This window comes from Canis lupus, chromosome 2, assembly GCF_048164855.1.
Source record: "Canis lupus baileyi chromosome 2, mCanLup2.hap1, whole genome shotgun sequence".
Classification (NCBI taxonomy): domain Eukaryota; kingdom Metazoa; phylum Chordata; class Mammalia; order Carnivora; family Canidae; genus Canis; species Canis lupus.
In genome coordinates this window covers 74,087,531-74,114,912 of record NC_132839.1, presented here as the reverse complement: position 1 = coordinate 74,114,912, position 27,382 = coordinate 74,087,531, and the positions used below count along the sequence as shown (strand labels likewise).

At 36.5% G+C, this 27,382-nt stretch overlaps 1 protein-coding gene across 4 annotated transcripts in view; it reads right to left on the bottom strand.

The window, feature by feature from the left end:
• The window catches only part of PDS5A (PDS5 cohesin associated factor A), a 151,005-nt gene that overhangs the window by 92,843 nt on the left and 30,780 nt on the right, over nt 1-27,382 (bottom strand). For all 4 annotated transcript variants that reach the window (XR_012021460.1, XR_012021463.1, XM_072807036.1 and 1 more), the window contains exon 3: nt 985-1,188. Coding sequence is in view for 2 of the 4 variants with exons in the window: in XM_072807036.1 (XP_072663137.1) it covers nt 985-1,188 (204 nt within the window). In the remaining 2 variants the exon portion in view is untranslated. The remainder of the gene's footprint in view (nt 1-984; nt 1,189-27,382) is intronic.

The following is a 27,382-nucleotide window of genomic DNA, read 5'->3' as shown; positions in this document are numbered from 1 at the left end:
ACATATTCTCCATTACATACTACAATAAAAGAAAATTCTCCTTAGCCAAATGACTTGGGATTGGCTTAGTCTGTTATTCCAAATAATGAGAATAGAGCAAATTATATAAAATTATATCTTTCAGAAATGATAATAAAAATTATTACTGCCATAAATCTTTAGGCTTTCTCATTCTCAAAAAACCGTAAGTTCTACATCTTGTTGTCCTTTCTTCTATTACAGAACTTCCACTTTACTATCTTCACCTTGCAGCATGGTAAACAATTATCTTCATTTTAAGGACCTGGACAAGAGTTTTCCATTACTACTTCCTACATGAAAATAGTAATTTTCAGTATGTAGTTTGAATTTGATGTGTGGTTATAAATTTGTGTGGAACAAAAACAATAACAGACTAGTTGAAGAGTCATACTTTTCATGACAATAGTGTGCCATTTCTTAATAAGCTTTCTTTAGAAGTTTTAACCCAAAATAGAATCAATATGTAAAAAAATGACTTTAGGACAACTGAAAAGAAAGAAGTTCAAAATATTAAAATTTATCAAGAAGAAAATTATTCAGAATATGAAGTCAGCTCAAGAGATCAATTCAAAAGAGTTCCTTGAACATTTCAAACAAAGGCAGAAACCTCCAAGATAAGCATAATTCTGCATGTAGTGTGCAAGGGGAAATAATCATTTGAATATATAAATTCCGTTACACTATTGTTTTAAAATAAAAGTGTCACTAAATCCACTTCTATCTCTTCAATTCAGCCATCTGGGCTTTGTGATGGGTTATCATGAGGGTTACCTATGAGCAGACAGGGACTAGTTTTGATCTATACCTTTCAATGCCTCAATAAAAATACCAGTCATTTTTGTAGATATGTAATAAATTTTAACTGAATGAATAATTCATTTTTATGAATAATAATAAAAAGCTATGTTACTAAAGGTAAGCTGAACTATAAAAGTAAACTAATTCTATAAAGATTATATTTACCTTAAGTTTATCATGGGAAGTATATGGAGCTTCTGGGGCATAGATTCGAAAAATGTCGGCCAAACAACATGCTACAAGGAGACGCACATCTTTATTGGGATTCCTGAGGAAAAATTCAGATGCAAGATGCAAGGCTAGTGGGAGATACTGCTGTTTTTCATCTTCTGAGTCCTGATCCATATCCATAAAAGTTTTTACTACCATCTGTAAAAATATATATATAAAAAAAACATACTCAACTCCTGATACTTAGAAATTAGTAGTAGACATATGTTTTTAAAAACTCATGTCCATTAAAACACAAACTAGTAATCAGTTACTATCAAAGGATTCACAATCAGTTTGTGTAAATCTTCAATTAAGACTCTAATCATTTTACATCTAGTCCAGGTAAAAAATTCTTAGCCTCATACATACAATCAAATTCATCTGATATTTGCAACATCATCATCAATTATGTTTCTTTTATATTTTATTATCAAAGCTGCCTTGATTTCACACTTTAATAGGTTTTGCATTTCACAGAAAAACATGTTCAAGCATTTTTATGTAGTTTAGGATTAAAAGCTGTAATTATAAAATAACCTGTTACTTACAACTACAAAATTAACAAGTGTACATTTTAGAATCACTATAAAACAAAAAGGTCCATGCTCGTGAACTGGAAGAATGTTGTTAAAATGTACATACTACCCCAAGCAATCTACAGATTCAATGCAATTCCCATCAAAATACCAATAGTATTTTTTCACAGAACTACAACAAAGAATCCTAAAATTTGTAATGAACCACGAAGTACCCAAACAGGCAGAGCACTTCTGAGAAAGAACAACAAAGCTCGAAGTATCACATCCCAGATTTCAAGGTATACTACAAACTAAGGTAATTAAAACAATATGATTACTAGGGGATGGGGAAAATGAGTGAAGGGGAGTTGGAAGTACAGGCTTCCACTTATGGAATGAATAAGTCATGGGGATGAAAGGGAATACAGTACAGGGAATATAGTCAGCGGTATGGTAACAGATGGTAGCCACACTTGTGGTGAGGACAACATAATGCATACAGCTGTGGAATCACTATGTTGTACACATGAAACTAATATAACATTGTGTGTCAACTATACCTCAATAAAAAGAAAAAAGAATTTAAAAAAAACCCAGTATAGTACAGGCACAAAACAGCCCAAAAATAAACCTGTGCTTCTATGGTCCATTAATCCACCACAAAGGAGGCAAGAATATATATTGGGGAAATGACAGTCTCTTCAATAAATAGTTCTGGGAAAACTGGACAGCTACATGCAGAAGAGTAAAACTGAACTACTTTCTTATACCATATACAAAAATAACATGGATTAAAGACCTAAATGTAATACTGAAAACCATAAAATTCCTAAAGGAAAACTATAAGCAGTAATCTCTTAAACATCGACCTTAAGCAGTATTTTTCTGGATCTGTCTCCACAGGCAAGGAAACAAAAGCAAAAATAAACTGAGACTACATCAAACTAAAAGGCTTTTTACACAGCAAAAGAAACCATCAATAAAACAAAAAGGCAACCTACTAAATAGAAGATATTTACAAATGATATATCTGGTAAGGGGTTAATATCCAAAATATATAAAGAACCCATGAACTCAACACCAAATAAACCCAAATAATCCAATTTTTTAAAGTGAACAGAGGACCTAAATAGACATTTTTCCAAAGAAGATATACAGATTGCCAAAAGACACATGAAAAGGTGCTCAACTAATCACTAATCATCAGGAAAATGCAAATGCATAAAATGTTTAAAAAGGGGGTGGGGGGCAGCCCTGGTGGCTCAGCAGGTTTAGCACTGCCTCCAGCCCAGGGCATGATCCCGGAGACCAAGGATCCAGTCCCACATCGGGCTCCCTGCATGGAGCCTGCTTCTCCCTCTGCCTGTGTCTCTGCCTCTCTCTCTCTCTCTCTCTCTCTGTGTCTCTATAAATAAATAAAATCTTAAAAAAAAAAAAAAAAGAAAGAAAATGCAAAGAACAATGCAGTATTATCTCATACCAGTCAGAATGGCTAGTATCAAAATGGCAAGAAACAAGTGTTGGAGAGAATGTGGAGAAAAGGAATCCTCGTGCATTGTTGGTGGGAATGTAAATAGGTACAACCACTGTGGAAAACAGTGCTGAGGTTCCTCAAGAAATTAAAAATAGAAATAACATATGCCCCAGTAATTCCACTTCTGGGAATTTACCTGAAGAAAATAAAAACACTAATTAGAAAAGATATAGGCACCCCTATGTTTACTGCAGCATTATTTATAATAGCCAAGATATGGAAGCAACCTTAATGTCTACAATAGATAAGTGAATTAAAGTGATATACAAACATACATGCACACTCAAACACTAGAATATTAATCAACCATAAAAAATGAAATCTTGCCATTCATGGGAGCATGGGTGATCCTACAGGATATTATGCAAGGTAAAAGAAATCAAAAAAAAAAAAAAAAAAGAAATCACACAGAAGACAATCTTATATGTATTGAATTTTGTCATTTTTTTCTGTGCCTGCTGAGGTGATCATATTTTCTTCCTAATTCTGTAAATAGAGTAAATCTCACAGACTGGTCTTCTAATTTTAATCCAAGTTTCTATTCCTAAAACTAATTCTAGTTCTAAGTTTCCATTTTAAAATAATGCCAACTAGGTCATAACACTTGTGCATTGCTAGATTTTTTTTTAAAGATTTTAAAGATTTTATTTATTTATTCATAGAGTCACACAGAGAGAGGCAGAGACACAGGCAGAGGGAGAAGCAGGCTCCATGCAGAGAGCCTAACGTGGGACTCGATCCAGGGTCTCCAGGATTACACCCTGGGCTGCAGGCGGCGCTAAACCGCTGAGCCACCGGGGCTGCATTGCTAGATTTGATTTGCTATTATATTGCTTCAATTTTTACATTTACATTCATGAAAGAAATTGGCTTATAACTTTAAGACAACTTTGTCCACGGTTTTTTTTTTTAATATTTAAAAATTTATTTTATTTTAGAGAGTGTATGTGACAAGGGGGACAGGGAAAAGGAAAAGAATCTCAAGCAGAGTGCACTGAGTTTGGAGCCCAACACAGGGCTCAATTCCATGACCCCAAGATCATGACCTGAGCCAAAACCAAGAGCTGGACACTTAATCAACTGAGCCATCCAAAACACCCCCAACCTTGTCCATTTTAGAAATGAAGTTATACTGACTTAAATTAATAAGTGATCCCTTTCCTTCTATTATACAGAAAGTTTATAGTAATACTGGTTTTATCTTTCTTCCTTAGTGAAGCTCAATTGATCAAAGAAGGAATCATAATGGAATTTAGAAAATATTCTGAACTGAATGACAATGAAAATATAAACTATCAATACTTGTGGGACGCAGACGAAGTTGTACTTATAGGAAATTTATAACATTAAATGTATACATTACAATAGAAGAATGAAAATTCAATGATTTATATTTCCATCCCAAGCAGTGAGAAAAATAGCAAATTAAATAAAAAGGAGGTAAAATGAAAGGGGGAAAAATTAAAACAGATATCAATGAACTGGAAAACAAACATACAAAAGAAAAAAACCAAACAATGACAAATGCTGACTGTTGAAAAGACTAAAAGAATTGACATGCTTCTATAAGAATTAATCAAGGAGAGAAAGAAGGCACAAATTATCATTGTCAGGAATTAAAAAGAGGACATATTATCCATCCTAATAATACATGGGGGGAGGAAGGGGCTGGCACTGAAAAATACTATCTGAATAATCCTATTTCTATGGAAAGAAACTGAATCTGAAATTTAAAACCTTCCCACAAAAAAAAATATCCAATGTTAGATGGCTTCACTGGTGAAAAGTCCCAATCAAGACAACTATGTATAGATAGGCATACGACTATCTTACTCTGCTCAGAATACCAAGCTTCTCCTGACATTCTGTTGTTAGCTTTGTATCTTGGTTTCATTATGCAGTCAGTAACTAGTCAGTGACAGTCTATTTACTGTTAAGTACAAACATCTCTGTGAGATGTTAAGCCTTATTTCTTGCTTATCTATTAACATTTTGGTAGAAATTGTTATCTAGTTGGAATTAATAATATAATACATTAATATACATTATTATAATAATACATTAATAATATAAACACCGGGATCCCTGAGTGGCGCAGTGGTTTGGCGCCTGCCTTTGGCCCAGGGCGCGATCCTGGAGACCCGGGATCGAGTCCCACATCGGGCTCCCGGTGCATGGAGCCTGCTTCTCCCTCCGCCTGTGTCTCTGCCTCTCTCTCTCTCTCTATCATAAATAAATAAAAATTAAAAAAAATATATAAACACCTAAAGTTTAGGGATTCTGAAAAAAATAAAGAACACCAAATGTGAGTTGTGAAAGGATCAAAGAAAATCTTAACATTAACTTAAAGTAGGACTAGCCAGGTCACCTGAAATTATCTGATTAGGCTCCCTTTCACAGAAGTCATCTAATCTCAACCAACAAAACAATCAAAACTTTTATTTATGGATGAGTAAACTAAGGAACAGTTTAAAACCTCATGCAAGCTGACAAAAGCCAAAGGAGAGAACATGCAAACCACAGATATTTTGAAGGCCACTGAAGTGTTTGAGCAACAGCATAATATGGTTAGATTTGCATTCTATGAAAATATCTTTTTAGTTACGAGGTAGCCAGAAAATGAATGTCCCACTCAAGGTTGATGAATCCATCAAAGCTAACTCAGCCAAACCCTGAAGTCACTAGTGACATGTTACAGAGTATTTTGAAGCAATCTGAGCATGTTCAGTGAGAGGCAAGAAAGATTAAGAAGGGTAAACTATACTCCTAAATGTCATAACTAAGGCCCTTAAATTTTATAGGAAAATTATACAGGACATGGGAGTCATCAAAAATATTTCTCAGTAGTAAAGTCTATGTATTTGCCATCTATTGCTATGTGACAAAATACCCCCACACTCTGTACCTTAAAACAATAAATATTTCTTTGTCACAGTTTATGTGGAAGCTGAATCAGAGAGTAACTTAGCTAGATGGTTTTGTTTGAATTCTCTAATGAAACTCTAGTCAAAGTTATAATCATCTGAAGGTCTGATGAGCCTACCAGATATGCTATGAAGGTAGTAGCTCATTCCATGATTGTAAGACGGCACTGGATTTGGGAAATGACATCAATTCCTCTCTTTGGGGGCTCTCTCCATGGACAGCTGTTTGAGTGTCCTCATGGAATGGCAGCTGGCTTTCTCCCAGTGAGTGATCCAGAGTCATTAATAACAATCTTTTATGACCTAACCTCAAAAAACATACACTGTCACTTCTACAATAGCCTAATTAGTTACTCAGGACAGCCCTTTTGGTTAGAATATAAGGGAATGAGGATCATTCAGGGCCATGTTGGAGGCTAACTACCATATTATGTCTCCTCATATTTACATCTTGTTTAGTCCTCTCTCAAAAAGACACCGGGTTTGGTCATGTGGCTTATTTTGACCAGTGGGACATTAGAAAGAGTAACGCAAGGAGAGGCCTGATAACTACATGCATATAGATGCTGGAATGCTCCCTACTGGAACCCAGCTACCACAGTGTTAGGAAGACTGGACTATCCAAGAAAGAAGAGACCATACACAGAATCCTAGAAAATGAGACAACACACAGAGGCAGACTGTATAGAGAACTCAGAGTCCTAGTTGAGCTCCCAGCTAAATTTAGCTTGTAAGAGTAACCCAGGCTGACACCATATGGAGCAGTCATATCACAGAACTGTGAGAAATAATAAATAATTTTAACCCACTAGATTCTGTTTTACTATATAGCCAACAATGAACTGAAACCACATCCATTCTGCAGTTTCTAAAACATGCCTTTCTGTACTGCAGAGGCAGGAAAGCTGAAAATTATATATCCTGAGCCACCTTACAATAAAGGTTATACTTGTAATTTGGTTTAGCTAATCAGAAGCACTTATTCATGATTTGGAAAATGGAAATGTGGTAAAGGTTGTGTTGCTATTCTTTCTGCCCTCTTTTTGGCTGGCAGCTATGGAATGAAGGCATTTTGTGGTATGTGGTAGCAGGAGCATTAACCTTTGTGAAGACTTACAGGAAGGATATACCCATTTTGTGCTGGTATTGATCTATTAGATGTGTGAGGTTCTGGAGTAATTATTATGGCAATGGTTTACTCATGACAATACTTCCAAGAGATAGGTACTATTATCATCCTTTCCTTATGGATAAGGAAAGTTGTGCACATCTAGGTCCTGGGTCACATAGTCTCAGAACAAGATCAATACCAGCACAGAAGGGAAGGAAGAAAGTAAAAGAAAATATTAGAATGCACCACATATGATAAGGGTATAAATATAGTTGAAATTTGGTTTCACATACATGACTGACCTGGGGAGCACAGTATGAAGTATGTTTCTCAGCATGGGTTGTGGTTCTGGAGATGGATGGTGCTGATAGTTGCACAACAACGTGAATGAACTTAATACCACTCAACTGTATGCTTAAAAATGGTTAAAATTTTTAACATAAAATACATCTATGTTATGTATATTTTACCATAATTTAAAAAATCAATACAAATGACTTCTAAAACTGGGGAGAGATTTTTCTTAGCTACACGTTAAGTAATGTTACAACCAAGTGAAATAAACACAAATATATCAAAACATGTTAAAAAATAAAGTTCAGGATGAAGTAATAATAGTGCAATAAAAAATAAAATTTAGGGATCCCTGGGTGGCGCAGCGGTTTGGCGCCTGCCTTTGGCCCAGGGCGCGATCCTGAAGACCCAGGATCGAATCCCACGTCGGGCTCCCGGTGCATGGAGCCTGCTTCTCCCTCTGCCTGTGTCTCTGCCTCTCTCTCTCTGTGTGACTATCATAAATAAATAAAAATTAAAAAAAAAATTTAAAAATCTGATCCTTTGGAACCAGCTAGTTTTTTAAAACTTTCTGAAAGGAACGCTATCACATTACACAGAGAGTCATAAAATATAGAAAAGTATAGCATGCATGACCTAACCTGGCAAAAACACAGAAGAGGAGGACTATTACTGTCCCCAGGAGCCCAAACACAAGCATCAAAAATGGAATCTTAAAGAACTATTCAGTGTTTTTGTTACAAATGGCTTTGCATTTATATAGGACACTAGAGTAGGCAGAGAGGAAAAGAGTAAAAGTGGAAAAAGTTAACATCTGAAGAACACAGGAGGCTCTTTTTACTATTCCTGCAGCTTTTCTAAGTCTGCAATTATATCAAACTAAAAAACTGAAATTAAATTCATTTGCCAAAGTATAAGACAAACATATATATATATTAATAGTTTCAATGAAAGTTTCACCAAACAAGACTTGTCTTAAAAGAAGTTTCTGGTTTTAATAGAATGTATTTATCACTTCATCATTAGCTTGATATAGAGATGTTACAGATATGAAAATAAAATGATACAAAATATTCTAATTCTACTTTCAAACCTTAAAAAAATAAATTACAGGTTTCTTTTACCTAAGTTTCGTCAGGAAAATAATTTTTGTCTGTTATCAGCTGTATCCTCGATGATGAGAACAGTGATTGGAACAAAGTACGTGGGGCATACACTTATTTTTTTTTAAAAAAACACTAAAATTTACAAAATGCCTCTTTAACATATACTCTGATTACATATATACAGGAGTGTTAACAATATATACATTATGATCCATGATATATATTCCTACCATTCTGGCTTAAAACTTACCCAGTTATAGATAATCAATCAGTAAGTTAACATCTGTTTCCCAGAAGTTTATTTAGAGTTTTAAAGTAAATATAATCCTAAACATGGGTCAATCGCAAGGGTCACAGCTGGAGGGGAGTGACATGGAAATAAGGACTGAGGAGAAATGGAGAGCCCATGCCCCAACTAAAGACAGAGCTGGCTTTAGCTAATTACCACCAGGTGACAATGCAGTAAAATATTGCAAATTCATCCGGGTGATCATGACACACAAAATTTTAAGAGAAATCATCTCATTTGAGAATTTGAGCAACTCCAGAAAGTTCAAACTATCACAAAGGAAAAGCAAAACATGTCTACATGCTCTATGTGGTCCTCAAATCAACAATCTACAAATTGTTGGAAATATTTTAAAGGAAAAATGTTCAGGGGCCTGGGTGGGTCAGTTAGTTAATTGACCCCTTGAGCCCTGCATTGGGCTCCATGCTCAGCAAGGGGTCTGCTTGAGATTCCTTCTCCCTCTCCCCCTCTCCCTAACTTGCATGCGTGCACAGTTTCTCTCTAAAATAAATAAATAAGGGATCCCTGGGTGGCTCAGCAGTTAAGCGCATGCCTTCAGCCCACAGGGTGTGATCCTGGAGTCCCAGGATCGAGTCCCACATCAGGCTCCCTGCATGGAGCCTGCTTCTCTCTCTGCCTGTGTCTCTGCCTCTCTCTCTGTGTCTCTCATGAATAAATAAAAAATTTATAAATAAATAAATAAATAAATAAATAAATAAATAAATAAATAAATAAATCTTTAAAAATGTATTTATGACATTCAGTAGAAAGGATTCCTTAAGACACAAAAAGCACTACCAATAAAAAACTGATTCTTTTGGGACACCTGTGTGGCTCAGCGGTTGTACATCTGCGTTCACTTCGGGGCATGATTCCGGGATTTGGGATAGAGTGCCACATCGAGCTCCTTATGGGGAGCCTGCCCTTCCCTCTGCCTATGTCTCTGCCTCTCTCTCTCCCTCTCATAAATGACTCTCTCTCTCATGAATGAATAAAATCTTTAAAATAAAAAAAACCACACTGATTCTTTCTATAAAACTAAAATTAATGCATTATTTATTGAAAGTCATCACTAAAAAGTTTTTAAAAGATATGCTACCAAATGGAAGCAGGTATTTGTGAAAGGCATAACAAAGAACCAGTCTAGTACATTAAAGAATTCCTAGAATTCAGTAAGAAAAAGAAAACCCAAAGGTAAAATGGACAAATGACTTGCTAGACTAAGCACTTCTTGAAAGAAACCCAAATAGTCAATGTAATGATGGACTAAATCCCATTCATGGCCAAGAAAATGTCAAGTAAAATGACAGTAAGAGAACTGACATTTTAGGGACACCTGGGCGGCTGAGTTGTTGAAGCATCTGACTCTTGATCTCAGCTCAGGTCTTAATCTCGGGGTGGTGGACCAGCCTAATCAGAGTATAGCCAGGCTACTTTTAAAGAGAAAGAGAGAGGGATCCCTGGGTGGCGCAGCGGTTTGGCGCCTGCCTTTGGTCCAGGGCGCGATCCTGGAGACCCAGGATCGAATCCCACGTCGGGCTCCCGGTGCATGGAGCCTGCTTCTCCCTCTGCCTGTGTCTCTTCCTCTCTCTCTCTCTCTCTCTGTGTGTGACTATCATAAATAAATAAAAAAAAAATTAAAAAAAAAAAAAAGAGAGAAAGAGAGAGACCTAACATTTTAATAATACCAAGTTCTCTGATCTGAGAATATAGATTTCTCCAATAATTTAGGTTTTTAAATCTTCTCTTCCAGCATTATTTTGTAGTTTTTAGTACACAAGTCTTGCACGTTTTGTTACTCCAAGTATTTTATCTTTTCAGATGCTACTATAAATTTTAAAAATTTTTCATTTTTCCAACTGTTGGTTCCTAATACATAAACAATTTTTTTTATATTGGGCTTATATCCTATCATACTGCTACACAGCTCTACTGGTTCTGGTGGCTTGTTTCTGCATTTCTTAGGGATTTCCTATAAACACAGTAATATCACTCACAAGAACAGTTTTTATTTTGTCTCTTCTAATCTGTATGCCTTTCCTTTCCTTACTGCACCAGCAAAACCACCAGAGGGGTGGCTGGGTGGTTCAGTTTGTTAAGCATTGGACACTTAGCTCAGGTTTCGATCTTGATCCCCAGATTGAGTTCAAGCCCCATGTGGGGCTCCACACTGGGCATGGAGCCTACTTTAATAAAAAAACAAAACAGGAGCACCTGGGTGGCTCAGCTGGTTAAGCATTTGCCTTTAGATCATGATCCCAGGGTCCTGGGACTGAGCCCTGCTGAATAGGGAATCTGTTTCTCCCTCTCCCTCAGCCCCCTATTCATGTTCTCTCTCTCTCTCTCTCTCTCTCTCTCTCAAATAAATAAAAAAATAAATATCTTTTTTTTATAAATAAATATCTTAAAGACAAAATAAGAAAAACAAAACCAACACCCATCAGAATATTGAAAAAAATGCTAAGAGTAGACATTTTTGCCTCTTTCCAGAGCTAAGAAAGCACTTGGCCTTTCATCATAAAGTATTATATTAACTGGTGTTTTCTGTAGATGCCTTTTATCAACTTGAAAAAGCTATCTTTTATTCCTAAAGTGCTGTTAGTTTTTATGATAAATGTGTTGGATTTTTTTGCTCAAATACTTTTTCTACAGTTACTGAAATAATAGCATGGGTTTTCCATTTTATAATGTTAATATGTTGAACTACATTAATACTCAAAGTTTAAGCCAAGTTTGCACTCCTGGAATAAGCCTGACATGGCAGTCATTAGATTGTTGTGTTATGTGTGGTTTTTTCTTGTTTTTTCCTTCTTTTGGTTTTTATTTGGCTGGCTGGATCTGCTCTAATACTTTGTTGTTCATTAAGGCTCTTGATCTGTCGTTTTCTTGTAAAGCATGTTTCGTTTTGATATTAAGTTAATATCAGCCTTATTAAGTCAGAAGTGTTTAATCTATTTTCTGAGTTTTTGTAGGGTTGGTATGATTTTTCCCTAAATGTTTAATAGAATTTGTCAATGAAGTCATCTGGGTCTTTATGGCAAATTTTAGCTGCAAATTCATTTTATAAAGCTATCAGGTTTTCTATTTCATCTTAAGTCAATTTTGGTAATTTGCATTTTCCAGAAACATATCCATTTTATTTAGGATATTGAATTTACTGGCATAAACCTGCTCATAATATGCCTTTATTTTCCTTTTAATGCCTATACTGTACCTTTTAAAATCTACACTGACACCTTGTCTTTTGTCACTGACTGCTATTTTTTGTCGTATTTTCTTTTTTTCCTTGATTGGTCTAATGTAGTGGTCCCAAGAAAAGAGGAATGAATTTGCCATTCACCTTCAGGGGACATCAGATGGTGTCTAGAGACACATATTTTAGTTGTAACATAGGGAAAGGGAGTTCTATTGGCATGTAGTAGATAGAGGCCAAGGATGCTGACAGTTCCCCACAACAACCAATTACAGGATAAAAGAATCAATAGGGCCGTGGTTGAGGAACATGATCTAACAAGAGGTTTGGCAATTTTATTGCTCTTTTCAAAGAATCAACTTTTGGCATTACTGGTTCTCCCCACTATTTGTCTATTTTCTTTCTTTTTCTCAACGTTGAGCCTTGAACTCATGACCCTAAGGATCAAGACCTGGAGCTGAGATCAAGAGTTAGACACTTAACAGACTGAGCCAACCAGATGCCCCTGTTTGTCCATTTTCTATTTTCTTTTTTAAAAATTTATTTGCGAGAGTGAGTGCAAGAGAGAGAAGAGCAGGGGAAAGGGCAGAAGCAGACACCCCATTAACCAGAGAACCCAATGCAGGGTTTGACCCCAGGTCTCTGGGTTCATCACGTGATCCAAAGGCAGACACTCAACTGACTGAACCACCGAGGCACTCCTGTTTGTCCATTTTCTATCTGATTGATCTTCATTCTTTATTAAGTTCTTCTTTCTTCAGATGTAATCTGATGTTCTTTTCCAGGTTCTAGGATTAGAAGCATATCACTGATTTTTTTGTTTGTTTGTTTAAGATTTATTTATTTATTCATGAGAGACACACAGAGAGAGGTAGAGAGAGAAGCAGGCTCCCTACAGAAGCCTGATGCGGAACTCGATCCTCGAACTCCAGGATCACGCCCTGAGCCGAAGGCAGATGCTCAACTGCTGAGCCACCCATTTTAGACTGTTCTTTTTTTTTTTTTTTTTAATTTTATTTATTCATTCATGAGAGACAAAGGGAGAGAGAGAGAGAGGCAGAGGGAGAAGCAGGCTCCATGCAGGAAGCCTGACTTGGGACTCGATCCCAGGACTCCAGGATCACACCCTGGGCTAAAGGCAGGTGCTAAACCACTGAGCCACCCAGGGATCCCCTAGACTGTTCTTATATAAGCATTTAAAAGCATATCAGAATAATCAGGATTATTATCAGGATAATCAGGATATGCTATCAGGATAGCATATCCTTTCTCAAAAATGACTGCTTTAGCTATATCCTAACAATTTTTCTTTAAAAGAAGAAAATTAAATTTAATAGTCTACCTACAGGAAATCTACAGACATGGAAATTCCCTATCATAACAAATCATGATATCATTTTCATTAAGTTCAAAATATTTTCCAGGGACACCTGGGTGGTTCAATTGGTTAAGCATTTGCTTTCACCTCATGTCAAGATCCTGGGGCCTGGGCATCAAGTCAGGATGGGCTTCCTGCCCAGCACAGACTCTGCCTGCCTCTACCCCTGCTAGTGCTCTTCCTCTCAATGACAGATAAATAAAATCTTGAGGGGAAAAAAAAGTTCAAAAGACTTTCCAATTTTCTTTGTGATTTCTTCTTTTATTCACATGTTACTTAGAAGTATACTGCTTAGGGGTGCCTGGGTAGCATAGTCTGTTAAGTGTCTGACTCTTGGTTTTGGCTTAAGTTATGACTCAGGGGTGTGAGATGGAGCCCCACATGGACTCCAAACTGATCATGGAGTCTGCTTGAGTTTCTCTCTCCCTCTGACCCTTGCCCCAGTGCTCTCGTGTTTTCTTCTCTCTCTCTCTCAAATTAATAAATCTATATAAAAAAAGGAAGTATACTGCTTAAATTCCAAATATTTGGGTATTTTCTGGATTTTTCTTATTAATTTCTCATTTAACTATCTGTGTTATCCCTATGTATAATATGAATCAAATTAAATATACCGAAATTTCTTTAATGGTCTATCTTAGTGAATAATTCATATGCACTTAAAGAAAATGTATAGTTCTGCTGTCACTGAATGTGATGTTCTATAAATATCAATTAGGTCAAATTCATTGGTATGTTAACTCTTAGATAGCCCTATTAATTTCTGTCTACTTCTTCAATAAGTTATTGAAAAAGGAATGTTGATATTTCCATGTATAATTGTAGATTTAATTATTTTTTTTAAGTAATCTCTTACCCCTCAATGTAGGTTTTGAACTCATGACACCAAGGATCAAGAGTCACATGTTCTATGGACTGAGCCAACCAGGCACCCCTATTTCTCCTTTTCAGTTTCCATCAGTTCCTATTTCATAAATGTGGAAGCTGTTTTAGGTAAATATATATTTAGGACTGTTGTTTTCTTAGTGCAATGATCCCTTTATTAATAACATTATGAAATATTCTTCCTTATCCTTGGTGGTACTATTTCAAAGTTTACTTTGTTTCAAATATTGTCATTGTAAATTCCTTGTAATCTGCATTATCATGGTGTATCTTCTTCCAATCCTTTTTTTTTTTTTTCTTTTTTTAAAGATTTATTTATTTGAGGGATGCCTAGGTGGTTCAGTGGTTGAGCATCTGCCTTTGGCTCAGGTCATGATCCTGGAGTCCCACACCAGGCTCCTTGCTTCTCCTTCTGCCTATGTATCTGCCTCTCTGCGCCTCTCATGAATAAATAAAATATATATTTTTTAATTATTTATTTGAGAGAGAGCATGCACACGAGTGAGTGCATGTGAGGAAAAGGGCAGAGGGAGAGAAGAGAAAGAATTCTTAAGCAGACTCCCCACTGAGTGTGGAGCCCAACATGGGGCTCAATTCCAGGACCCTGAGATCATGACCTGATCAAGAGTCAGCCACTCAACTGAGCCACTGAGGTATCCTACTTCTTCCAACACTTTAACCGTGGAAAACAAAAACAAAACCACCACAGGTATACTGAGGTATAATTTATAAACACTTCATGTTTTTTGGTGTCTGTTTCTATGAGTTTTGACAAATACACAGTTCTATGGCCATCACCACGATCAAGACATAGACTATTTTCCAACACCCTAAATAAAAAGTTCCTTTTTGTCCCTCAGAAGTCAATTCTTAACTTCTTCCTTAGCCCTTGACAATCCCTACTATTGCTGTCCCCATAGTTTTACCTTTTCCAGAATGTCATATAAATGGAATTACATGTATGTTGTTAAGACTCAGCTACCTTCCCTTTTTTTAAAAAATTATTTATTTATTCATGAGAGACACACACACAGAGAGGCAGAGACACAGGCAGAGGGAGAAGCAGGCTCCGTGCAGGGAGCCTGACGTGGGACTCGATCCCAGGTCTCCAGGATCACGCTCTGGGCTGAAGGCGGTGCTAAACCGCTGGGCCACCCAAGCTGCCCCCAGCTATCTTCACTTTGCAAACTGCATCTGAGATCCATCCATGCTGTTGCATGTAGCAGTTAATTTGTTCCTTTTAAGCAAGAAGTATTCCATTAGAAATATAATTGAAATACACCATATACACAGAACATATTTTATAGGATTTCAATCATTTCAATTTTTTTGAGGCATGCTGGCCTAGTATTCAGACCGTTTTGACAATTATGAAAGGAGCCACTATAGGTATTTGTGTATAGGCTTTTTTGTAAATGCATTTATATTACATCTCTGCGGTAAAAACCTAAAAGTTAGATTGCTGGGTTACATACTAACTGCATAATCACTTTTATATTCATAACAAATCAACAAAACATTTTCCATGGTCACTGTATTATTTTCCATTCCTATGAGCATTGATGAGAGGGGCAATTGCTCAGCAATCTTGCTGAGTCAGCTTTAGTTTTCTGTTTATTCTTAGCTATACTAGTAGGGGTTTAGTAGTATCTCATCGTGGTTCTAATTTGTATTTTCTTTCCTTTTTTTTTTTTTTAAGACTTCGGAGGAGGGAGTCAATCTCACAACCCTGAGACTATGATCTGAGCTGAAATCAAGAGTTTGATGCTTAATTGACTGTGCCATCCAGGTGCCCCTTAATTTGTATTTTCTAATGAAATTAGACTAATGGAATTCAAAACTGAGCATCTTTATTTGCTGTTTAGACATTTACTTGGTGAAGTCTCTTGTCAAATCTTTTCTTTCTTTTTTTTTAAGATTTTATTTTATTTATTCATGAGAGACACGGAGAGAGAGGCAGAGACATAGGCAGAGGGAGAAGCAGGCTCCATGCAGGGAGCCTGACGTGGGACTCGATCCCGGGTTTCCAGGATCACACCTCGGGCTAAAGGCGGCGCTAAACTGCTAAGCCACTGGGGCTGCCCTATTCTTTTTTTTTCTATTACCTAAGTTTTGAGAGTTCTTTATATATTCTGGATACCAATTCTTTTTTTTTTTTTTTTAAGATTTTGTTTACTTATTCATGAGAGACACAGAAAGAGAGAGAGGCAGAGACATAGGCAGAGGGAGAAGCAGGCTCCACACAGGGAGACGGATGTGGGACTTGATCCCCAGACTCCAGGATCATGCCCTGACCTGAAGGCAGACGCTCAACCACTGAACCACCCAGGCGTTCCTGGATACCAATTCTTTATGTATTTTGCAAATATTTTCTTTCAATGTTTGGCTCACCATTTTAAGTTTCTCAACAATATAGAATGCTTTAATTTAAGGACGATTTAACTGAGGAAGTCCAATTTATCAATTTTTTCTTTTATGGTTTGTGCTTTTTGTATCTGACCAAAGACATATTTGCCTAAACAAAGGTTACAAAGATTTCCTACTTAATTTTTTGTAGATGTTGATGTTCTATAGGTTTTTACATTTATGTCTATAATTTATTCTGAACTAATTTCTTTTTTTTAATTTATTTAATTTATTTATGATAGTCACAGAGAGAGAGAGAGAGAGAGAGAGAGAGAGAGAGGCAGAGACACAGGCAGAGGGAGAAGCAGGCTCCATGCACCGGGATTCAATCCTGGGTCTCCAGGATCGCGCCCTGGGCCAAAGGCAGGCGCCAAACTGCTACGCCACCCAGGGATCCCTATTCTGAACTAATTTCTATATGTGTTCCAAGTTTTATGTAAAAGTATTCAGGCGTCATTTGCATGAAAGGCTATTCTTTCTCCATTAAAAGTAGGAAAAATATATGGACGCTTTACAAAAAAAAATTTATACAATGGTGGCAGGAATATAGAATGGTGCAACTACTTTGGAAAACAGTCATTTTTCATAAAGTTAAAGATACACTTAAAATCAAAGACAAAAACTCAACCCTAAGATTTGTATGGAACCTGAAAAGACCCCAAATAGCCAGAAGAATGTTGAAAAAGGAAACCAAAGCTGGTGGCATCACAATGCCTGACTTCAAGCTATATTACAAAGCTGTAATCACGAAGACAGCATGGTACGGGCACAAAAACAGACACATAAATCAATGGAACAGGAATAGAGAACCCAGAAATGGACCCTCAACTCTATGGCCAACTAATCTTCAACAAAGCAGGAAAGTATTCAGGCGTCATTAACCAATGGAAAAACAGTCTCTTCAGTAAATGGTAATGGGAAATTGGACAGCCACATGCAGAAGAATGTAACTGGACATTCTCTTATACCATACACAAAGATAAATTCAAAATGGATCAAAGACCTAAATGTAAGACAGGAATCCATCAAAATCCTAGAGAAGAACAGAAGCAGCAACCTTTTTGAACTCGGCCCCAGTAACTTCTTGCAAGACACATATATAAAGGCAAGGGAAACATAAGCAATAATGAACTATTGGGACTTAAACAAGATGAAAGACTTCTGCACATTAAGTAAACAATCAAGAAAACTAAAAGGCAACCTAAAAAAATGGGAGAAGATATTTGCAAATGACATATCAGATAAAGAGCTAATATCAAAGATCTATAAAGAACTTATCAGGGACGCCTGGGTTGCCCAGTGGTTGGGTGTCTGCCTTCGGCCCAGGGTGAGATCCTGGAGACCCGGGATCGAGTCCCACATAGGGCTCCCTGCATGTAGCCTGCTTCTCCCTCTGCCTGTGTCTCTGCCTCTCTCTTTCTCTGTGTGTCTCTCATGAATGAATAAATAAAATCTTAGGAAAAAAAAAAAAAAAAGGAAGTACAATTCCTGTTTAAAAAGAACTTACCAAACTCAACACCCAAAAACAAACAACCCAGCCAAGAAATGTGCAGAAGATAGGAATAGACATTTCTCCAAAGAAGACATACACATGGCCAACAAGCACCAGAAAAAATGCTCCACATCACTTGTCATCAGGGAAATACAAATCAAAACCACAATGAGATACCACTTTATACCAGGCAGAATGGCTAAAATTAACAAGACAGGAAACAACAAATGGTGGGAATGCAAGCTGGTGCCGCCACTTTGGAAAACATTGTGGAGGTTCCTCGAGAAGTTGAAAATAGAGCCACCCTAGATCCAGCAATTGCACTACTGGGTATTTACCCCAAAGATATAGATGTAGTGAAATGAAGGGCACCTGCACCCCAATGTTTATAGCAGCAATGTCCACAATAGCCAAACTGTGGAAGGAGCCGAGATATCCTTATACAGATGAATGGATAAAGAATATACATTGTACATATACAATGGAATATTACTCAGCCACCAAAAAGGATGGATACCAACCATTTACATTGACATAGATGGAACTGGAGAGTACTATGCTGAATAAAATAAGTCAACTGGAGAAAGACAATTATCATATGATTTCACTCCTAAATGGAATATAAGAAATAGTGAAAGGGATCATAAGGGAAGGCAGGGAAACTGAGTGGGGAAAAATGAGAGAGGAAGACAAACCATGAGACTCTTGACTCTAGGAAACAAAGGGTTGTGGAAGTGGAGGTTGGTGGGGGGGATGGAGTAACTGGATAATGGGAATTAAGGAGGGCACATGATGTGCTGAGCAAATTATATGTTGGCAAATTCAATTTAAATTAAGAAATTAATAAAGTAAAATAAATTCCACCCTTAGGTACTTAATGAAAACAAAGTTCACACAAATACAATGTTCATAAAAGCTCTATTCAGAATGCCCCAAATTGTAAATAACCAACTATCTATTAACAGGTAAACAAATGAATCCATTGTGGTATACACAAAGGACTACTAACAACAATAAAAAGAACCTCATATAGGCAATACCATAAATAAATCTCAAAAATATGCTAAGACAAGATAGCCAGACACAAACAGGGAACAGAGTGGGATTTAAAAGAACTGGAGGAAACATTTGGGAGTGATGCCTATGTTATCTTGATTGTGATGATAGTTTCAAGGCTGTATATATATATTGATGTCAAAACTTGTCAAGCTTTCACCTTGAGAGCAATTCGCTGACACCAACTATGTGTACTACATTTCAGTTCAGTTCTGACAGTAACTACCTGGTATTAGCACAAATCCCACAAGTTAAAGGACAAAATCCTTCACAACACTGCCCCACTTCTGGTGCCACCTACAAGTCCTGGAGGCCACTTATATATCTTTGAAGTTCCTGCATACCTTCAGGTTCAATAATTTGCCTGAACACCTCACAGAATTCATCAAAAGCACAATGTTTATAATTACAGCTTTACTATAAAGGATGCAACTCAAGAACAGCCCAATGAAAAAGACTTTGGGGAGGAAAGAGAAAGACAAAGAGCTTCTATGCCCTCTTCTGGTGGAGTCCAACACACCAATGTGTTCACCAACCAGTAAGCTCCCCTGAGCTTTGGTATCCAGAGGTTTATTGGGGTTTTAGTATATGTGCTGCCGAAGCAAGCACTACTAGAGTTTTAATACAGGATTAAATTATTGTCATATGGGGCAGCCCCGGTGGCTCAGCGGTTTAGCGCCGCCTTCAGCCCAGAGTGTGGTCCTAGAGACCCTGGATCAAGTCCCAAGTCGGGATCCCTGCCCGGAGCCTGCTTCTCCCTCTGCCTGTCTCTCTCTCTCTCTCTCTGTCATGAATAAATAAATAAAAACCTTAAAAAAAAATTATTGTCATATGACTGAACTCAAACTCTAGCCTCCCATCTCTTCCAGGAGCTCAGGTGGCATAAAGTTCCATCTCTAACCATGCGCTTGGACTTTCAGTGACCCTATTAAATTAAGAGTTTAGGGGCAGGCCAAGAGTTGCTTAATTAGCATAACAAAGATATTCACTAGACTCAGGAAATTCCAACCATTTTTGAATCTCTGTGTTAACTGGTAACAAAGACTAAGATGTATTATTATATCATATTGTATACTTTATTGTATTTCTCAATTATGAGTCAATATAGCTGGTTTTTTAAAGTCATTGCCTTGGGGAAAGAGTAAAGTAAAAGATCTTTTAGCTTCCTCACTGGTAAAAATTAAATCAACATTTTAAAAGTCCAACAAAGAAAATGAGAGCTCTCATTCACTGTCAATTGGAATGTAAACTGGTACAACCACTTTGGTGTTTTCAGTGAAGTACAAGACATGCATACCCAATGACACAACAATTTCACCTATGTAGGTCTATGTGTATGCCCTAAAGCAGGTTGTACACATGTATACAACATATGCATACAAGTATATTAATAGCAAAATTATTTGTAAATGCCAAAAAAACTAGAAATCAAATGTCAACAGAAGACTGGATAAGTAGTACAACAGAGTACTATACAGCAATAAAAATAATTGAAAAACAAATATAAGTAATAACATGGACAGAGCTCAAACACAGTACTAAATAAGATGTATACCACAAGGAACTAGATGATGTGATTCCATTTACATAAAATTCAAAAACTAAAACTAGAAAAAAATCAAACTATATTTTTAGAGATGTGTACATAGACAATGACACTATAAGCAAACCAGAAGACCACACTGATATAGAGCTTATAAAGTTCCTGTGTATTGATATTCTATTTCCTTCCTTCTTGATTTTTTTTTAAAGTAGGCTCCAGGCCCAGTGTGGAGACCAATGCGGAACCTGAACTCACAACTCTAAGATCAAGACCTGAGGTAGTATCAAGAGTTGGACACTTAACTGAGTGAGCCAACTGAGTGCCCCAATATTCTACTTTATTTATAGGTTCACTTTATAGTTACTTATTAAACTACAGTCTGTGTATTTTTGTATGCTATATTTCATACATAAGAGATACACCATAACAAATGTATATACCTTCAGTAAAATAGTTAATAGCTATTTTTAATTACATAAATAGTTAATAACAAATTTTTAAGTGTTAGTCATTGTGATTTTAAAAATTATTTTTTTAGGAATGTATTTTGAAATAATGAAATGATGTAATACTTGAGGTTTGCTTCAGAATTTCATTATTCTATTTTGTCCATTTGTGGTTTTGATTGTCCCATAATGAAGAGTGACAAAGTTTAAAAAGTAATATTACATGTACCACAAGAATCTCAGATTTCCTTTGAAGTAACTAACCTTTTATTTTTTTAAAGATTTTATTTATCCATTCATGAGAGAGATAGAGAGAGAGGCAGAGACATAAGCAGAGGGAGAAGCAGGCTCCACGCAGGGATCCTGATGTGGGACTTGATCCCGGGTCTCCAGAATCAGGCCCTGGGCCAAAGGCAGGCACTAAACTGCTGAGCCACCCAGGCTGCCCAGTAACTAACCTTTTAGATAATGTATAAGGACTTCAAAAATTTCAACCCCATTAAAAATGAGAGGAATACTAGGATAAGGAGAGAGAGAGAAAGAGGTATAGAGGGAGAAATGGAGACCCAGAGTTAACGGCAGTTTTAGGACTAAAAAAATAAAACCTGCACCTCAGGATTACTAATCTAATAATACTTTTCTGAAAACTATTTTAATTCTCATATGCCAGGGGTTTAAGTTTTCAACACCTTCTTTTCATTTATTATTCTCTGTCTTTTCTGCACTAGGACTTTTAAATTCTGAAAAGCAATAAAAGTATTCATTTGTGCAGTACAGAATCTATAAAACTGTACTGATACACAGCACTCTATTTGTTGGATTATGAAACAGTTAGTTCACACAATCTCTACATGTACACCAATCTTTAACAAATCAATCTTTCAAGGATGAAAACATGTAAGCTTGGGAGTTAAAACTTAATGGTTCTTATATTAATATGGTGACTCACTAAGTATATACATGGACTGCTAGATGTGAATGAGTACTGAGTTGTTGGCCAGCATGTACTCCTGTCCACTTTCATATAATTATTTGTAACATAAATCCTTCTATCTAATGCACATTGGAGGTGAAACCTGAGAGAAGCAGGTGAGGCAGGGGCACAGTTAATGAATGCATAAACCATCAGAACTACAAAAATAGTCTATCTAATACACATTCTGATTTTGGAGTTAAACAGATTAGAGTAACTTTTGGGTCTAGTGCTCAAAGTTTAAGTGACATATTGACCAAATTTATCACATTATTATTATTATGTCTTTTCTCTGCACCTAGATTTTATATGTCTTTCAAGAAAACTTCAGTATTCTTAAGAGCCCTGACTGCTTATCTCAAAAGTGAGTTACCTTCATACTGAATAGTTTATAAAACTTACATTCCTTTTTACACCCTTCTTACACAATACCCTATTTTAGTCTAATTCTCAAAATCAAACTCAGTGATTCTAAGTTATTCTTAAAACATCTATTTTGTTACAATTTAAATAATGGTTCCCAATGACCAATATCTTCTGACATTTAAAACATAATTTACACTCTTACCTTACTTTTATGCATGTATATATGCATACACACGTGTGTATATATGTATATAACCATGTAAATTTCCATACACTTATTAATATAAAACGTTATACTGATTTCAACTCTCCACTCTAGTCAAACTACGTTTGTTCATTATTTTCCAAAAACAAAAACATCTGAGCATCTTTTTTTTTTTTTTTTTTTTTTTTAAAGATTTGATTTACTTGAGAGGGAGCAAGCACACACTTGCATACACATGTGCTTGACTGGAGGGGAGAAGAGAGGGAGAGAGTATTTGAAGCAGACTCCATGCTGAGTGCAAAGCCCAACCTGGGCTCAATCTGACTACCACAAGATCATGACCTGAGCTGAAACCAAGAGGTGGACACATACCACGGAGCCACCTAGATGCTCCCATCCTAAGCATCTTTAAGGCTTTGCACAGAAAAAAGAAAGAGCTCGTGGTGAAAGTGCAACACTTACTGAAGAAATACACGAATATGCTCTCAAACCGCTTTTACCCTAACTCTACTCCTCACTTCAAAATATACTCTTGAGCGCAGCCCAGGTGGCTCAGTGGTTTAGCGCCGCCTTCAGCCCAGGGCCTGATCCTGGAGACCTGGGATCGAGGTAGGGGGGAAAGGCAGAGGGAGAGTAAAAGACAGTATCTTATGCAGGCTCTATTGCTCAGTGTGGAGCCCCACACAGGTCTCAATCTCACAACTGTGAGATCATGACCCAAGCCAAAATCAAGAGCTGGATGTTTAACCCAGAGGCACCCAGGTGCCCCTCTACTTCCTCTTCTTTTTTTTTTTTTTTCCTACTTCCTCTTCTTGAAGCCCATTTGACCATCTTTGTCCGAATGGATCACTGACTCAAACTGAAAACTGAAGTCCAATTACAAAGCAATTACATTACGGTGTCCCCTTGCTGTGCTTATTAACATAAAAATCATGTATCCTCAAGATTTTCATCTCCAGTAAGATAGAAGTGTATATTTTCTGAAGCAAGGAAATGTACTAGTATACTTTTGACATGCTCAAGACTTTAGTGGTGGACCAAGTTTAAGAATGGAAATCTCTGAAATTTTTATTTGTCAATAACGATACAATCAATATACATTTTAAGACTAAGTGCTAACATTAAGACAAAACAAAACATTAAAAATAGAACTACCATATGATCCAGCAGTTCTACCTCTGGCTATTTATCTGAAAAAAACAAAAACACTTACTTGAAAAGATATCTACACCTTCATGTTCACTGGAGCATTATTTACAACACTCAAAAGATATGGAAACAACTGTCCACAGAAGAATGGAAAAAGAAATTATGTTTTTTAAACACACACGCACACATACACTCTCACACCAGAGTGTTATTCAGCTATAAAAAAGAATGAAATATTGCCATTTGCAAAAACATGGATGAACCTTAAGAACATTATGCTAAGTAAGTCAGAGAAAGACAAATACCATATAATCCCTCTTATATGTGGAATCTTTAAAACAAAACAAAACAAAAACAAACTACAAACTCAATGACACAGAAAACAAACTAGTGGTTGCCAGAGATGGGGGCTGAGGAGTGGGAGAAATGGGTGAAATTTTTTTTTTTTAGTTTAAGTTGAATAATTTCTAATTTAAAAAGAAGAAAAGCAAAAAATCCTGCATCTGGGCAAGAAGGAAAAAAACCTACAACAAAAAAGCATTAATATAGCTATTTCATTCAATTTCAACCAAATTAAGTTATTCTCCAGAAAAAACTCACTAAGCTGTTTTACTAATAAGCAGAGATTACCTGATGACACAATTTGTTTTGTTACTAATATGTTTAGTCGATGTTAGTATTCTTTAATGAGCAAGGTTATTATTTCATTTCTAAATTGAGTGGTATACAAAAGTTAGATGCTACATATACCACCACTATCCTCTTGAACTCCAACCCCAAATCTATTCTTTAGGCCCATTCTATTAGTCCCAAGCCATTTCATAAGCATATACTATAAAATTACACTTTCAATAATTCTTGAAAGTTTCTAAAATTAATTGAAATGTTTTATTACATTTATTTCCACTTTTAAGATAACCCAGTACTATTAGTGTTCTAAAAATAACCTGAATACTGACTGTGACAGAGACAGTCATCACAGAAGCTATTTTAGACTCAAGGGACATTTACAAGGTCTAAAATATGAGTAGCCTTAAAGTCTAAGAGTTTCACACTTGTATTGAGGCTTCAGAGGTTTTGACTTTGGTTTTAACATAATCTTAATATGCTTGGGGTCCTTTTGAGGTTGAAGGATAAATTGAGTGAAGGTAACATTATACAAACTAATTAATTATTCTATAGTTTGATCCTCATATAATAAAGAAAATTCTCAATGAAAGCATATTTTTTATAGAAAAAGTATCTTTAATAGTACTAACAGCTATCATTTATTGAGTTTTTGCTCTGTGTAGGCATATTTTAAGTAATTTAAATGTACTATTAACTCCTCTAATACAATGATTACTTATGGGAGGACATTATTATTAACATCTCCATTTAACAGATGAGGAAACTGAGGCTAAGTAATTTGTTCAAGAAATTAAAAATTCAAATCCAAGCAGAGTGGCTTAACATTCTCATGTACCTCTTACCACTCAATCTATACATCATATATTTTATAGTATAGCAGGACAAGTGGTTATCCAAAATAACTACAAAAAAATAAAATATGTATACATACAGAGAGTATGTTATAGAAACTATACTGTTACAGTGTTAGAAGTACTAAGTGGTTATATTCCCAAACCAACTCAAAAAAGCCTTTTTTTCTCACAATTTAGTTAGGTGAAGACTATAGTAGAGAATTTAGATGGGAGCAGATGGCCACTTAATACATGCTATTAATATTTTAACTTCAAGTTTTCTAGCTTTCCTTTTCCTAAAGGTGGATTATTTGCCTTATTCCTAAAATGATCAATCATTTGATTGCTCAAAAATGTAATAATAAGTAGCTGGCTTATCCTAAGGTTAAGTGGATTAAAATTTGGCAGAAAGAAGAGGAAAAATGAGGTTCAAGCAGATAAGTATATATATGTGGGAAAAAAAACAGATGGAATTAATCATGGCACAGAAGTGAAAGCCAGAGAATAAGCAATAGAAAGCACAGGGAAATTCGCTTAGGGGCAAAATGAAAAGGGAATGGTGGAAAAAGAGTAGACAGTGGCAGGGAAGCAGAACTGGGCAAAAGCTTCCTCTATCAGTTGCCAAAAACTACTTCTGCCCAGAAGAACTTGATGATTGCTACAGAAAGGGAAAATCAAAAGCTAGTTCTTTGGAAAGGTCAACAAAATGGACAAACCTTTAGCTAAAAGACTAAGAAAAAAGGGAGAAAACTCAAATGACTGGAATCAGAAATGAAAGAAGGGATATTACTATTTACCAAACTGAAATAAAAAGGGTTATAAAGGAATATTATGAAGAACTGTATGTTAATAAATTAGACAACTCAGAAGAAAAGCATAAATTCCTAGACAAACACAAGCAACTCAAGAAAAAAATAGAAAATCTGAATAAACCTATAACAAATGAAGAGACTGAATTGGCAATCAAAAATACACACAAAGAGGGATGCCTGGGTGGCTCAGCGGTTGAGCATCTGCCTTCGGCCCAGAGCGTGATCCTTGGAATCCCAGGATCGAGTCCCATGTCCGGTTCCCTGCAGGGAGCCTGCTTCTCCATCTGCCCGTGTCTCTGCCTATCTCTCGGTGTCTCTCATAAATAAATAAATAAAATCTTAAAAAAAAAAAAAAATACACACAAAGAAAAGCCCAGGCCCAGATGCCTTTACTGCTAAATTCTACTGATCATTTAAATAATTAATACTAATTTCTCCCACCAAACTCTTGCAAAAAATAAAAGATGGTGAAACACTTCCAACTCATTTTATTAAGTCAATATTAACCTAATTCCAAAAATAGACAAAAATATCCCAAAAGGGATGCCTGGGTGGCTTAGTGGTTGAGTGTCTGCCTTCAGCTCAGGGGAGGATCCCAGGGTCCTGGGATGGATTCCCACATCTGGCTCCCCACAGGGAGCCTGCTTCTCCCTCTGCCTATGTCTCTGCATCTCTGTGTCTCTCACAAATAAATAAATAAAATCTTTAATTGAATAAATATATGTATTTACTTAAATATATATATATTTATATATCTCACAAAAAAAAAATATATATATATCTCACAAGAAAACCACAGGCCAATATCTCTTTAAAAATATGGATGCCGGGCAGCCCGCATGGTTCAGCAGTTTAGCACTGCCTTCAGCCCAGGGCCTAATCCTGAAGACCCGGGATAGAGTCCTGCATCGGGCTCCCTGCATGGAGCCTGCTTCTCCTTCTGCCTGTGTCTCTGCCTCTCTCTCTCTCTGTGTCTCTCATGAATGAATAAATAAAATCTTAAAAAAAAAATATGGATGCAAAAATCTTCAAGAAAATACCAGCAAGGGATCCCTGGGTGGCGCAGCAGTTTAGCACCTGCCTTTGGCTCAGGGCGCGATCCTGGAGACCCAGGATCGAATCCCACGTCGGGCTCCCAGTGCATGGAGCCTGCTTCTCCCTCTGCCTATGTCTCTGCCTCTCTCTAACTATCATAAATAAATAAAAA